Source organism: Aedes aegypti, chromosome 1 (genome assembly GCF_002204515.2).
Source record: "Aedes aegypti strain LVP_AGWG chromosome 1, AaegL5.0 Primary Assembly, whole genome shotgun sequence".
NCBI classification, from domain to species: domain Eukaryota; kingdom Metazoa; phylum Arthropoda; class Insecta; order Diptera; family Culicidae; genus Aedes; species Aedes aegypti.
Genome location: NC_035107.1, coordinates 264,858,691 through 264,875,346, shown reverse-complemented (window position 1 = coordinate 264,875,346; position 16,656 = coordinate 264,858,691). Strand labels below are relative to the sequence as shown.

The window sequence follows — 16,656 nt, the reverse complement described above, 5'->3', positions numbered from 1 at the left end:
CGGATGTTGCCATCGTCTCCACGGATAATGTTGATAACCCTTCCAATCTTCCATACTTCCACTTCAGAGGCGGAAGGTCGTCTTTTTTCAGTAGAACCATCGTTCCAACGACGATGTTGTCCCGAACACGTGTCCACTTGGTGCGTGGGTGGAAGCCAGATAGGTAGTCTGTTGCCCATCGTTTCCAGACTCGCCGGAGAAGCTCTTGGTTGTTTTGGTAGCGGTCTAGTCGATTTTGTGGCACATTAGAGAGGTCGGGTTCAGGGAAACTAGTGAGCGGACGATGAACAAGGAAGTGACCCGGGGGTAACACCTCCAGATCGTTTGGGTCGGCCGTGAGGGGGGTCAGTGGCCGTGAATTTAGACAAGCTTCGATGCGGGTCTGCAAGGTAATCAGTTCGTCCTGAGAGAGAACGGAATTGCCGATGGTTCGGCGAAAGTGTTGTTTAAAGGACTTCACCGCCGCCTCCCACAACCCACCGAAGTTTGGGCTGCGGGGTGGGATGAACTTAAAGGTGATGCCTTCATCTGCACAGTGGTTGACTACTTCACCCTGGTGCTGCTGTGAACACTGCGACACTGCTTGGCCAATTCCTTCAGCTCCCTTGCCGTACCTCTGAAGTTTGTGGCGTTGTCGCACTCTATCAGATTCGGCTTTCCTCTTTGAGCGATAAACCGGTGCAGCGCTGTTAGAAACGCCGCCGTGGAAAGATCGTAGACTAGCTCTACATGAACTGCCTTAGTGACAAGGCACACGAAGATGGCTACGAAGCACTTTATGGGAGGTGCCTTCCGGATTTTACGGTAGTAGAACGGTCCACAGAGATCTACTCCGGTGTTGAGGAACGGCAACGTCGGAGTAACTTGCTCTGGTGGCAAATCTCCCATGATCTGCTCGAGGTTACGAGGGTGGCAGCGAAAACAACTGACGCAAGAGTGAACTACGCTTCGGGCTAGGTCGCGAAGCCGAAGTGGCCAGTATTTCTCCTGGACACAGGCTGAAAGCAACTGCGGGCTGACGTGTAGGTTATTCAGGTGGTAGTAGATTACGATAGCAAGTTAGAGGGTGTCAGGCTGGCAAGATGATAGGGTGCTTTCTGTCGTCGGAGATGGCCGCGTGTCTCAACCGGCCGCGAATTCGAAGAATCCCATCAACGAAGATCGGAGTGATGTTTCGTAGAACCGAGTTTGGCTCAACCTGGCCGTTCTTAGCAACAGCGGCGATATCCTTCACGAAAGCTTCTGGTTGGGCAAGTTGGACTAAGGTGTTTGTGGCTTCAGCTAGTTCCGACGTTTGTAGGAGTTCGTATCTCCGGTCTGAACGGTTGTGGGGCTTGCTGTTGTGGCCGAAGCGACGCAGAAGAGCAACAGTACGAACGAGCGCCGGAAACGACGATCGAATGGAGAATACTTCGCTTGGAGGGACCACCTGCACGGGTAGTGAAACTATTCGTTCTTCTAGGTCCTCCGGTGGCAGGTCCACAGAGATTTGTGGAGTGAGAAGCGGCCAGAACCGTGACGGTTGACTCAGCCATGGCGGACCATTCCACCAAGATTCGGTTTCTTGAAGCTGTGCCGGATCCATGCCACGGGAAATGATATCCGCGGGATTTTCGATGCCTGGAACATGCGCCCAAATACCGCCAGCCGTCAGATGTTGCACCTCCTAAACGCGATTCGCAATGAAGATTTTCCATCGCAAAGGCGTCGAGCGAAGCCAGTGCAGGGTGATCATGGAGTCTGACCAAAAGATGGCCTTGACTTTCAACTTCGTGCTGGCTTGAACTTTATGGTGAAGATGACTCAACAGAAGCGCCGATGAGAGTTCTAATCTTAGCAAACAGATGCGCTTCTGCTTCTTCAAATCACCGAGAGGAGCCACCTTCGATTTGGTGGTTAGCAGGCGTACAGCGATCGTCCCATCCGTTGATACGGTTCTCCAGTAGATGCAGGATCCGTATGCCTTCTCCGAGGCGTCGCAGAGCCCGTGGGCTTCAATCGATGCGAGAGTGGAGACAGGCGACGGCCATCTTGGTATGCTGATCGATGCTAATCCATCCAAGTTGCTGCGGAACTCCAACCAGTGCCACTGCTCGGATTCATCGAGTGGATCGTCCCAGCTCCTGGAAGTTCGCCAGAGGTTCTGCACGAAGAGTTTGGCGAGTAGCGGTCCAGCCCGAGAGGGTCGTAGAGCCGAGCTGTGTCCGACAGTACGGTGCGACGAGTGATTGATCCCTCCTGGGACCATTTGGGTACGGAGTAGCGAAACAAGTCGTCCATAGGCTGCCACTGCAGCCCCAGTGTCTTGATGGGAGCGGAAGGGGAATCCAACGAGAAGCTGGTTCGTTCGTCACGAAGCTCAGCGGGAATTTTCGAGAGGATTGCAGGTGAATTCGATGACCATTTGCGCAAGCTCAAACCTGCAGATTGCATCAAATGTAAAAGCTCCTGGCAGAGCTCTTCGCCTTCTTGCTCATCGTCAACACCAGTCAACATGTCATCCATGTAGAAATCTTCGGCCAGGGTAGCCGATGCGAGTGGAAAATTGTGCGATCCGTCCTTGGACAACTGCTGGAGGCACTTTGTTGCCAAGTAGGGGGCAGAGGCAGTCCCGTAAGTCACGGTTGTGAGTTCGAAGGGTGCAAAGTGGCTGGGTTGGAGAGCTGCGTCAGAGAATCCGCATCAGCGCTTGGTTCAGGGAGATTCCGCTATCCGTTCGCCAAGAAGCGTTAACCCGTATAGGCCTAAGTAAAAGCAAAAGTTGGAAAACCCTCACCGCTCCGCGAATTCTTAATTGATTTAAATAATTTTTTGTCAGTATACTAGCACACATATCTAGTTTCTAGAAGTGGACAGAGGAACGCGGAAATATTCATGTGGCCGGAATTATTCCGGTGGATCACTGGGTCAGGTGCGTGCGTTTGTGCCCCTGGATGTAGGCAAATTTAATTTAAATAATGTGGCCACTACATGACAGAATTTTAAGAAAATTGCATCAGTGTAAACCTTTTGATAAACGATTGAAATGGATAACTATGAGTTTGGATTTGATAAATCCTACAAATGACCATTTTCTGGTTCCGGGACGCCTCAAACTTACGATAAAGTGGCCAATTTGTATCTGAACATCTGTGCCAAGCTTATGGGAGCGCATAATGCACAATTATGTTTGATTACTACTTTTCAAGAATTGAAACGGTTCAGTATCCAACAAATCTATAGTCGGTTCTTCCGGGCATAACGTCCGAATGGCCACATTCGGTATATTTTAAACTGTGCAAACTCTTCATTTATAATGTTTAATATCAGATCTTAATGATTTATGCAAATTAAAATGATTGTCATTGCAAATAAATAAAAGTAACTTGTCATGTCCTAAAAAATAGCCCTTTTTACCTAACTTGACCCAGTGACCCACCGACATATTTCCGAGCTCCTCTGGCCACTTCTAGAAACTAGATATGTGGGCCAGTGGACTGACAAAACATCATTTGAATCCGTTGAGAATTCTCTGAGTGGTGAGGGTTTCAGTATTTTTGCTTTCACTCAGGCCTATACGGGTTAAAAACTACGCGAAGTTTTGTGGTGGTGCTTTCGGCCTTCTCAACGCCGTGATGGGGCAGATAGTAGGATGGACAATTCATTGAGGAATCCTCATCATTGACTTCTCGCATGTAGTTCAGCTGATAATATTCGTTGATGAAAGTCGAGTATGCTTCCATTAGCTTGGGGTTTGCTTGCAGACGACGTTTGAGGCAATAAATCTTCGTTTGGCAATTTCTTTGGAGTTCCCCAACTGACTAAGGACTGACGGACGTTTGGGAAGCGTGACTATGAAGCGACCGGACTGATCGCGAAAGACGTTGTCGGTGAAGTGCTTTTCACAGGCAGTTTCCTCGACCGAATGAGTATTGTTTGCCCAGCAGGATTCTATTTCCCAAAAACGAGACAATTGTTCGTCGATTGATTCTGATCTATCGCGAACAGGGCATCGATGTAAGTTTTTACAACTAATTTCTTATTGTCGAACCGCCTTTCCAAAATATTCCAAGCGACTTGATAATTCGCAGCGGTGTGCTCGACGGATTCATACACCTTCTTCGCATCGTTGGACAGGGAACCAACGGGATACGACAGCTTGTCAATAGGCGACAATTGGGGGTTTGAGTCAATGAGGGATTTAAAGGTGTCGCGGAAGTGTATCCATTCCGAAACTAGCCCAGAAAATTTAGGGAGTGTCACTTCTGGGAGCTTTATGCGAGAATAAAAATTATCGGAAGCGGGATTTCTAGAGGTGGTAGGGACAACTGATTGTATTTCCGTGGTTAATTTCCGGATTTCTCTTGTGAGAAAACTATGGACCCGTACGTAATCGTTTTCGAACCCCTGTCGAATAAGACGATTAGCCTCTTCTGCGAGTCTATCACCCTCTTCGTCTGTTTCGGACTGCTCGGCAACGTCACCGTGCACTTCAATTTTTAAACGATTGGCCTGAAAATCATTGTACAAGGCCTCTGCTCGTTTCTTCCATCCCTCAAGCTGTCCTCTATCACGCTCAGCACTGAAATGTTCCATAAAATGCCTCAAATTGGTCATGGTGTCCAGATAGAACCGCTCTTGGCGGGAAAGTGTCATCATGTTCGACGACATTTTCCACACCCCAGCGATAGACGACGATATCAATCAATCGGCTCAATTCTCACCTACGCTCACAAAATAATCGACCAATTTGAAAACCAAAGCACCAAGCTACCAACCAACAAGCTCACCCGGGATGAAAGCAATCGAAGCCAATTTCAATTTTCAGAAACGATAAAAAATAATCCAACCACCATGGAATATACTCACAGTACGCGACCAGCCCTGGTGCCTTTGACCGACGTCCTATTGTCGCAACCACCCAAGCCAAGCCAGCGTGCCTTTCTCGCCCAATGGAAACCACGCTATGTGCACATGGGCCGTCGCACCTCACAATCAATCAATTTTCGATCGGCACTAACGAGAACGAAGTTAATTACTTTCGATCCTTCGCGCACTGTTTGCCGCGTTAGGGGCAGAAATTCTTCTGCCGAACTGTCCGAATCTTCACCGTTTTTTCGGTCACTAAATGGTTTATCCGGTTTGACCAGGACCAAAATGTAACCGCGGCGGACTTTGGGAGACCCTTTTTAATCGGGAGTTTGTTCTTTCACTTCGCGAAGCACACACGTCACGTTTACTATGCGGACTAACTGCGGACAGAGATTTATTCTCGACGGGAAAGCAGTGGCGTAGCTAGGGTTTTCGGGGCCCGGTGCGGAGCCAAATTTGGGGGCCCTTCCATATAGCGGTGTGTGCCAATTCACTTGTCAATTAATCGAAACAATAATATGCTTTCAATCAATATTAATAGTGAGGATTAAAAATAATGGACCTTGTGTTTATCTAATGTTGAAAACGTTTATTTTTTTAATTTTTGTTTAGAAATCAAAATGTCGTTTAATGAAGAGTAATATGCCGATACGACCACTTCAGGGCTAATAGTGGCTACGTGTTCTCAACAAATGAACTTCAGAGACCCCATGCCTGAAAATTGAAAACAAAATGAGATTGAACATGAACCACATCTCGATAAGGATTCCTCAATTAATCCGACCAGACAACTCTCAAAGCGCTTTTCTTAAAGTTTATGTGGGATCTAATGATTTTCTTTTGAAATTTCTTCAGAATGTTATTCTTGTATTCGATTGAAGTTTTCTTCAACTATTAATTCGACAACAAATTTCGACATATATATCAATATTTAAACTTTTACGAGTAATTAAAATCAATGCAATAGCATTGCAACTTTTTGGCATCGCATCATGTGATTTGAAAGATTAAGGTGCTTCCATAAATCCGGAATAATGGCGAAATTTATGCAAATCAACTCAAATAAAATTACTAAAATAAAAAAAAATGAGATAGGCTCGGGCTGCAAATCTCCTAAATAAATATAGAGTAAAGTGGGGCAAAAGTTCGAGTGGGGCAAGAGTTTCTTTTTGAGATTTCTAGCTCAATTCAAAACAAAACTTATAAATGTCATGGTGGTTCGAATTCTATTCAAGTAAGAGACTTTCACTCCAAATATCAGGAAAATTGATTGTGATTTGGAAATGTTATGGCTGTTTGTCGTTTTTCGACGTAAATATCGTAATTTTCGGTCAAACTTTCGTTGCATGGAACCAAATGAAGATAAAATCTTTTTCAATATTTTATTTAAGGGCGTTTCTAAGCCTATCATAAGGATGCTTTGAGGTGTATTAGTTTTTGCATGAATGCTTGGAAACAATTTTTGGCCCATAGTGGGGCAAAAGTTCGAATCAGCGGGGCAAAAGTTCGACTCATGTATAAACTCACGGAAAAAAATGCAAATTGCCTAAAATCCACACATTATCTTCAAATTAAGCTAAATTTGCCTGATCGTGCGAAAAATGTCACCAAAATTTTGCATATCCACTTAGTTTTGCGAAAAGCTGCTATTTTTGAGTATATTACAATTAACCCTGTTTTGGGTAATTTTTTGATGAAAATTTAGTGTGTATTTTTCGGCAAACTTAAGTTTACGTAAAGTATGCCTGTCATAAAAGTATCGATATTTTGTGTTTTAGTCAGCGAACTTATGCCCCACACTAGATTCGAACTCTTGCCCCACCGGTGGGGCAAAAGTTCAAATAAGACAATCAGTTTTGAAAGTGTTATAACTAAAAATGGGTAAATATTTTGACACAAGATTGTTCAGAAAAATTATAGCCAATATGTTGAAGATTCGATGTATGGTATTTGTTTTGTTTCAACTGCTATTGTTTTCTTGGAAACTTTGATTATACCACTAAGGTCGAACTTTTGCCCCACCTTACTCTGTCTACCCAGTGAACCACGTATCGTATAAGAATGTGCATCCAAAATCACATATTCATGCGTCCAAAATCAAAATCACACAAGATGCCATATTAAGCGTAATCAATGTCAATACAAGTTTTATATAAATCCCCAATACGATTCATAAACGACAATCTGTGTTGACAACAAAACATGTCGTAAATAGTGCAACATAGAATCGCGTTATGTTATATGAACTGACAGATCATATATCAATCCAGTGAGCATCGTATGAAATCGCAATAACTTAGCAAAAATTGCCACCCAAACTTTGTCTACCTGCTGACGATGGGCCTCAAACAACAACAAAGTATGTGTAGCTGTACATGAAACATGTATTAATATTGGCAAATAATCACCCATTGGATAAGTAACCCTTGGTGGTACAGTGGTATGGTGCCCGATTCCTGATTCAGAGGTCGCGTGTTCGAGACTCGCTGGAAACTTTTTTTTTATTTTCATCTAAATTTTGTGGCATCGTATATCTAATCGCAGAAAGTCCGAAAAAGTCGTGCCAAGTACGCATATAGCCTCCACTTTGGTAGGTATATAGCCTTTTCGTGCATTCTATACGATTGAATTGATTCATATAGAATGATGTATAACAAAAGTTATACCAACCAAAATGTTGACTGGGTATCTATCTCTAGTATATAGATACTAAAAAAATATATTACAGAAGTTCAGAATGGAATTGATAATTTCACGAGAAACAAGATTATAATATATTAAAACGATTTGGATAAACAAGTAGAGTGTCATTTTTTTGCTTCAATTCCTAATGATCTTCAAACGTGTATTTTCCAACTGTAACACAAGCTTTTTCATCAGCCTTAGGTTTGAATGCCATGTATATATCTTTAGATCAAGGAACAGGACTTAATTATTAATATATTTATTTCGAAATGACTCTATCGATCACACTGCAAGGAACTTAAGACACCTCTAGCTTAAAAAAAAAGAACATGAAGACACCAGAGAGGAACCAAAATGAGATCGAAAATGCACTAAACAGAAAACAGAAATACAAACCGTAACCTTATAGGAAACAGAAGATAAGAGTTTGATTTTTCATCATAGAATCAGACCAGACATTTCTCTTATTTTTGTAGTTCCTCATGACATTACGCCAGTATAACTGTATTTATTTCATCATGATATTCTTTAAGAATTTCGTGAGAATTTAGGTATTTACTCAAAGATTAATTGAATATTCCGAAGAATTCCTCCAAGAATTTTCCTAAGGAATTTCTCCAATAATTTTTCTTTGGATATCTCACGAGTGTAAACTGGATTTTTTCAAAAATAATTATAAAAAGTACCTGGAGGAACTTTACTTTTTGGAAAAATAGTAGTAATCTCTGAGGAAAATACTACCCGTTGGAGTGTTCAAGGATTGTGGAGAAAATTGTGGAGAAAATCCTCTTAGCATCTTTTAAAAAATCACTGGAAGCATTTTTGGGAGAATTGGTAAAAAAATCTGTAGAAGAATTTTAGAAGAAAGATCCCTGTATGAGTCCCTGAAAGTGTTCCTGATGAAATCTCTGACAAATATTAGAAGATTTCTTGATATTTTTCCTTGAGTCATGTGGGCAAAAATTCTTGGAGAACCTGCTGAACAGCCGCGTTACGTCTTTGAGTTTTGCTCTGGAGCCCGTAGAATTTTGCATTAGGATTCACTGCAATCATAATAAAGAACAAGACCATTTTGATTAAATTTGATACCTTCCATTAAAATAGAGACTTGCATTAAAAAAAACAGGCTCTAGAAAAAGACCTGCTAGCAGTCCAGCACAAATGTCTTCAACTCAAAACTGTTAAATTAATCTGTATGTTCAACAACTTGAATATTAAAATATAGAATAATCATAATGTGAATTAAGGTATACGAAGGGACTCATCAAATGAATTTCATTGTTGACCAATAATCACAAAAAGCTTTGAATTTAACCTGTAAACATCTAGTCGATTCTAAAGTATCAAAATGTTTTACTGCAAAAAGGGCCGCCACTAGAAAATGACCCTCGGGCCCCCATATTTGTAAATTCGGCCCTGGATATCTCAGTGTAATACCTGGAGAAATTGTTGCAAGAATTTCTGAGAGAACTTTCGTTGTATTTCCAATGTTGGACTGCTGTAGGAGTTTCTGGAGCAAATTTTGAAGTACCGTAATTCGGGGTGTAGTTGATCAGCGGGGAGAAGTTGATCATTCCTGTACCCACATGTATAGACTGTTATAAGAGCTATGACCCGATTTCAATTATCACAATTTCTTAGTTGTGGCATTACCTGATAGCTACTCTCGATTTTCATAAATTCGGTTTGGCATTCAGGGTAATTATTTCATGGAAAAACAGTTTTTTTAAGAAATGTTTGATGAACTGTTGAAGGGTTCTTCTCCAAACAATCGACTATTTCCACGACTATACAAAGCTACAATTTTAATAAACTGTTTCATACATTCCAGATATGTTCTGTGTACCCAGTTTTGAATTTATATTGAGGATACAAATTCTTTTTTTAGAGAAAAATCGATCTTTTTGCAAGAGGGTTGCTAATTTCAAAGAAAATTGCCTAACTTTAGGCGTTTAATGTGGTGTAATCTGTAATCCACAACTTACAATTAAAAAATTAACCGATTTATCAATAAGTTGTAAGATTTTTGAGTCCTGATTCAGATTCAGAGACCCCAAATTAAGTGAATAGCATATTTCTTTATTTTAGGAAACCTATCGCAGTAATTGATCAACTTCACCCCGGAATCAAAAACACCACTTTTTGATATCTAAAAAATGTTTTCGTTATTAAGATAATAATTCGTCAAAATTTCGTTTGTATAATTCGTTAAACATTCAACCAGTACAGGTTTTAAAAATATTTAGATGATAATACATGCATCCCGCTAGGAATTATAGCACAGAATCGCTCAAAAGTGATCAACTTCCCCTCAGTTTACGGTAATTCCTCTTAACATATCTTAGGAAACTTCAAGGCATATTCCAAGGAGGTTTGCTAGAGGAATCTCCATACGAACTCTTGTGGGGATCCCTGGAGAAGTCTTTGTACGTATACCTGATGAAATCTCTGAATGAATCTCTAGAAGAAATCCTGAAGATGAAAATCTAAGGACCTATGTATTATTTGCGTGGTAATCTCTGGAGCCTCAATAATTCACGTAAGACTAATGCAATACGAAAAAAGGAAAACGAATTTTTAGATAGATTATATGTTTTGCGTAAAATAGAGACTTCAGAGAACTTTGTTCACCTTTGTTCGCGTTATCGCGTTAAATCTTTGGTACTTTTCAAGAATGTATAAAATATTATGTACAAACATTCATTTCTAGGCTTGGTTCAGGAAAAGGCTTATAATGAAATCACAAAATGTTCCTAAACCTGTTCCTGGCTTCCTCAGGCTCAAGTTTTAGAGGGCCTCCTAATTTTTGATGATTAACCCCTCTATCGGCAGCTTAATTTTCCACCGCAAAATAAATATTCAAATCGTTATAACTCTTTTGTTCCTCAATACTTCTGCACCATTCCTTCACAAGTTCTCAAACAACTCTTCCAGTTCAGGGACCTGCGTCGATGCTAATCATTGGTAATCTGGTTCTAAAGATATTTCGATGTTCCTTGGGGGACCGACAATCTCCATATAAAATGTCTTTGGCGGCCATTTTGTTTTTGATCAATTTATCAAAAAAATAAAATGTGGGGTCTATTATGCCAGGTAATAAGGAGCTACTCTGAAAAAATCATACAAATCAATTAAGAATTCTTGGAGATATCTGAAAATTACGATGTGATGTTTTATGAAGTTTTTAAGATCTTTATTTGGCCAGCATGGTTCCAGAAACCTAAATGCTGATTACTTTAAGACGGCTGCACCAAATTGCTTCATTTTTTTCACAACATACTCTCATTAATGTATTGTTCCGAAGAGTGAATATCCGATTACGATTAAAATTCTGTAGCCTAAGAAATCAACGAGGGGTTCTGGTTACGGGTCGGTCCCCCAAGGAATTTTGGAATATCTTCAAAACCAGACGACCAATGATCAACATCGACGCAGATCCAAAAACTAGAAAAGTTTTTCGAGAACTTGTAAAAATATGGTGCAAAAACATCGAAAAACAAAAAAGTTATAACGATTTGAATTCTAACCTTGCGGTAAAAAATGATGCTGCCGGTAGAGGGGTTAACAGAACAATGTATTTTCGAATCCGAAACAATGATGTTCTGTTCAAAATTACTGTTCTATAGCGTTACAATAAACGCTACCTTCAGCAATATAGTAGATGATAAAGGGGCCCCTACCACTTCAGGGCCCCTCGTTATCTGATTTTCCTTGCTTATTTCAGTTTGTCAAAAATTCAATTTTCAATAGCATTAAAATTTTTACTAAGATTTCGGGGCCCCTAAGAGCCCGGGGCCCGGTGCGGACTGCACCCACCGCACCCCCCTAGCTACGCTACTGCGGGAAAGTACGTACACTATGAGATGATAAAGAGATGCGCGCTGTTCGGTAGTTTGTATTTAACTAACAGGTACTGGTTTTCATATCGCAATATATGACAAATTGAGTCCAAAAGGGAAACTGAAAAAAGCCCTATCCGAAGATCGAAATCGCATTTCTCTCGCTAGCAGAGTGCTAGTGATAAGGAAGAATGATTGATAATAATGCACTTATAGTAGGAACAAATGAGATATGTATTGGTACTAATAATTTTAGAACAGTGAGTACGTGAGAGTATATGAGAGTAGGAGATACTTATGCTCTTAATCCTAGGGTGGCTCCAACACACCTTCTGGTATGCATCTCGAGGTTCTAGAGAAACTGCATACGTTGATGTCATAGCGTTCTCGAAACGAGCATTCTTCATTCTTTTGCAACATCTTTTGCACAACCAGAAGGCAGAAGCATTTCCGCAGATATCCTTTAATAAAGACTCCGACAAGTGGAAGCATTTGTAATGGAAAGTTGCTTTACAGAAGCCACTGCACACCTCTTCAGACGAGTTCATGCTTACTGTTCAGCTGTTGCAAATTTCCATAATGTCAACCGCCGATTCAAAAAACATAATCGAGTTGCAAGCGTCACTCGAGCATTACAACCAGGTTTATATCGTTGTTGGCCACTAAACTGCCAACACTGCCAGTGACAGATGCGAAAATGATTGCACTCACTCATATATCGATACTTGAAATGGTTGACGGACCCGTCGATCGTTGAATGAATGTCTACGATGAGATCCGATCTACGAAACCGATAAATTACCACGGATAATTTCTGAAGGAACTCAGGTTATCAAAAGCTGACGGTGCAGACATATCTGAATCTGCGCTCCGTCGCACCGGTGAGCAACCAGGCGCTACACGACCTGAAGCGGCACCAGTATGTGCTGAACAAAACAGCGTGTTCGTCGTTTGCCGTTCCAGAACCGGCGGAGGAGAAGCGGGCTGAAGAAATCCCTGAGACGTCGGCATAGCGGATTGGCGATTGTTTTTAAACGGGATTGCTGTGGCGCCAGGACGAGAGAAGATTTTCCGTCAGCTACCCAATGGCCGTTCGACGGATGAAAGCCCTCAACAGTAAGCTGGAACGTAGTTCAGCGCTAAAGGAATACGCCCACAAAGCAACCGACGTCGGAGTCGCCACAAACAGCTGTGTGGTATCTGCCACTGAATGTTATAGTTAATCCACGAAAACCAGGCAAGGTATTGCTGATCTGGGACGCTGCAGCGTCGGTGAATGGGGTTTTCCCGAATTAAGAGTTGCTCAAGGGTCCGGATATGCTAGTCACCCTCTCACTGGTAATCTTCCATTTCCGAGAGCGTTCGTTGGGGACATACAGAAAATGTAGGGGAAGACGGGGTAAGAGCGCCCGCCGGGGTAAGACGGACCACCTTCAGTTTGGCATGAAAATGACGGTTTTCTTAAAAGTTCACCAAGCACTTTTCATAAATACAAGATTTTTGACATTCCGAACCATGTAGGATGGTATTTACATTAAATTGTTCATACCAAATATCAAAAATAAAGATTCTGCTCGTTTATATTGAATTTGATCTAAATTTAACAGATGCTCACTTGAGCATATTTAGCATATTAAATATTTAGCTTTAAAATGAGGCCATAGTTGTGAAAATTGCGCAAGCGGGGTAAAACCGACCACTGTTAATGGGGTAAGACCACCACCCCTAATTTATACCAAATAAAATGTCCAAACCATTTTAAAAGTTGTAACTACGATTTACATTACTGTTCAAGTAAAAGTACAAGCTGCCTCCGCTGAAGGGCCGAGTGGAGCGAACGGAGTTCTTACCGTTCGACGGTGATTCTTACGGATGACTATCGCATCAAGAGGCTAATAAACCAGCATTACCACAAGAGAAGCGGCCATGGATACCGCCAGGTTGTGAGGAACGAGATGCGACAGCTGTACCCCGTGTAGATGCAGTGGTGAGAAAGCTTTCGACATCCTGCATGTGGCGCAAGGTGTATCATTGTCGTCCTGAAGTGCCGAGGATGGCTCCGCTCCCAGTGCAGCGAGTAACGCCGAAATCTTGAGTTTGAGTATATGCTAGCGATCAGTTTTATGTTCTATGTATTTATAGGAATTCTGAATATGTGTGCCGATGGCGGCCTGGTTTCAGCAGGAATTGTGCATTGCTAAGACAGGTTGAGTGACTGGCTGATTATCATAAATAAATTGATTTAAAACTTCACAAAAAGTTGCCATTTATTCTAAATTGGCTGAATTATCCATTTAGTTTAGTCTATAAATTCAATAAAATAAACCCATAGATTCCAAGATTAGGAAATCTCATCAAATCCAATCGCATCATGACACAAACGAAATACATTTTTCGATGGATTCCAAATTGCTTTTTCATCGAACCGGCAAACGTTGAATGGGTCATTGAAGGTTTATGACACCTCAGATTTTGAAATGGCAAATCCTTCTCGGATGTCTGCCCTCTTGAAGGGTATCGGGGAAATGAGAACATAACATCCCTTGCTTTCTTGGGGTCTATTTTAGTTTAGATACGTTTAAGGCTAAAGAATTCGAACTTCAATCTGGTCAATCGTCAATTGTCTTGGATTAAAAATTTCCTCGATTTTATTTTGCTCGTGTAATATATAAAAGAGAAAATAGTATCAATACTCAAATAATCTAAGTAACTGTTCAGATGATCAGCCAGGAAGAGAAGAATTCTTGTTTCATTATTTTATTCCAATTGGCTTTCTTCAGTGATGCACATTAAACCATTGATTATAATGTATCTACAGATCTAGTGATATTGCACTAACAGAATTTTATTCATTTTAATTCAATTCGACTGATGCTTTCGCCACTATGTCTCAGATAGCACAAATAGCACTAATCGACAAAACTGCCAAAACCTCTTTCGCTTCGCTTCCTTTCTAGAAAGACACGATTCGGCACAAACGCTACCGAACGGTGTCGCAAGTTTTCCAACAAATATACTAATTTACCGTTTTCGATTGGTTTGTCACATGCTGCTCCTTCCGGGAAACTTCTACAGCACAATCCAAACTGGAACGAACACTCGGATGAATCGTTGAACCAACAGGACCGGATGAAGCTGTGCAACGGCGACGAGGACAGCGTTTGAGGACGGTTGCCAAGATATTGCTTCTTGTTCGACTTCACGGTACATCGCACCGCCAAAGACAGAAAGCGCACTGAAGCGAGTTTTCTGTGAATAAGGTGATAGGGGTAATTGTTGCACTGATAGTGGGAGCAGCTGGTGCGCATATCTGCGCTGGATTGTGGGACGATTCTAGGATACCAGTTGAAGTGGCTTTAGCTGGGATCTACAATAAAGCAGATAATGCACAACGAATGCAGAGGCTAGAGAGAGCTGCGCCTAAAGGTATGGATTGTATAGACGAAAGTGTGGTGAGTATGGTTTGTACAAAATAGGCAGTAATGCTGCAGCAGCTAACTGTAGGCGAATGTGGAAATTTAAATTCATAGCTACTATGAAGTGCCCGCATAATTTTACGATTCGTAATCTGTAGGCTGGGAAAAGCGAGAAAGATGCGAGAAAATGTGTGCAACTATTTTTTGCAGAAGGTGGTTCGACTCCATGCTTGTTTTCGATTGAATTCACATTTATTATACAGTAAACGTTACCAGTAGGGTCTCGGTGGTTCAATGCTGCTGCGTAACATATTTTTTAAACGAAATGAATAACTCTTATACAGTATTGGACAAAATAATTTGCAACAAATTGTTACACTTCAAAAATAACTTGAATTTCAACATATATTTTTGAGTGATTTTTCCAATCACGAGTTCAAAAGCAGTAACGGTTTGACTAGAGTGAATTTTTTGACGATTTTTTATACTTGACATAACTAAAAATTTTGAAGGAATTGCTCCAGAGTTTGTTCAGCAAAGTTGTAGATTTTGACGAGATGCACAAGTTTACTGAAGACAGTTTTTTTGTAGGATTATCAGATATTAAGATAATTAGTTTAATTTTTTTTTATTAAAAAAATCACTTTAGTTAAATCGTTATTACTTTTAAACTCATGATTGAAATAATTATTCAAAAATATATGTTAAAATTCAAGTTCTCACCATTGCCGTTATCAAAAATATCATAGCACATCTAGATTTTGAATCAATTTGCATGCAAGTTTGTCTGCACTCACGAATTCCAACCAAATTATATCTAAAATGAAAGTTTAATTCATGTATTGCGTGCTCGGTGGATTTGATCACAAAAAAAAAAAAAAATAAATCATTCTTTAAATTTCATGTAAATATCTATGAAATCAGTGTTTTATACAAATTTGGCGAACTGTAGCTTAAAAATTGTGACGTACTGGAACATTTCTGAGAACGGCATTAGATAGAGCAATCACAAATCTACTAGATACACATAATTTAAACCTTGAGATATGCAAAAATGTCATTTTTGTTACGCAGTATTGCCTATAAGGAAAGTGACAAACAATTGTGAGATCACTCGGAGCAAGGACAATTGTGTCCCAATTCACCAGAAGTGGAATATCCAAATCACTAGGTTTGCCAATGGACGGAGAGAATCTATGTAATTTTTTGTTTTACTTATCTCGTTTATTTGGTAGGCTTGGCATAACAGGCATAAGGCATAACAGAGGGAATCATTTAATTTTTACATTTTTGTTTACTTTTCATACTTTGTAATTACCTTAAAATAATGCTAGTTTGGGGGAACCGAAGTATCGATCCCCATACGACATGTTCGATATCCAGAATAGCCACGCCGCATCCACAAAGATTGCTTTCCGAGAGCCTAATAGCCTAATAGGTATGCGCGTTTAACGAGTAGTGATTGGACATAAGCCGACACATAACCCGAATGAAATCACGACTCAAGTTGTTCCGAATTTGCGGGATTTAGGCAGGAGATCTTGAGCTCCATTAGGGGAATCAAGGTTTCCTTCCAAATCGCAAAGAAAGGAGACTGTCGCGTTTTGCCGGAAACTCGTAAAGATCGTGAACTTCTTCTCAAATATCTTGAAGAGAAGAAGCACAAATTTTTTACTTATGACGACAAAACTGAACGTTTGTTCAAAGTTGTCTTGAAAGGTCTCTCAAGTGACTATAAGTCACCTGAAGAGATCAAAAATGGAATAAATGATTTACTTGGATTTTCCCCAGTCCAAGTAATCATTATGAAAAAGAGAACCCAATCTGGCATTGTTCGGAAAGGGCTTTCTCAAGAATTTTATTTA

The 16,656-nt window shown here is 40.8% G+C and overlaps 1 protein-coding gene across 2 annotated transcripts in view; it reads left to right on the top strand.

The window, feature by feature from the left end:
• LOC5573640 (neuropeptide F receptor) overlaps nt 1-15,244 on the top strand; it is a 136,702-nt gene extending 121,458 nt beyond the window's left edge. The window contains exon 5 of one of the 2 annotated variants that reach the window (XR_002498666.1): nt 14,451-14,531. Coding sequence is in view for 1 of the 2 variants with exons in the window: in XM_001660916.3 (XP_001660966.3) it covers nt 14,451-14,540 (90 nt within the window). In the remaining variant the exon portion in view is untranslated. Of the gene's footprint in view, nt 1-14,450 lie in introns of both variants that reach the window. The other variant, XM_001660916.3, reaches the window with a different exon arrangement.
• Nucleotides 15,245-16,656: the final 1,412 nt, after the last annotated feature.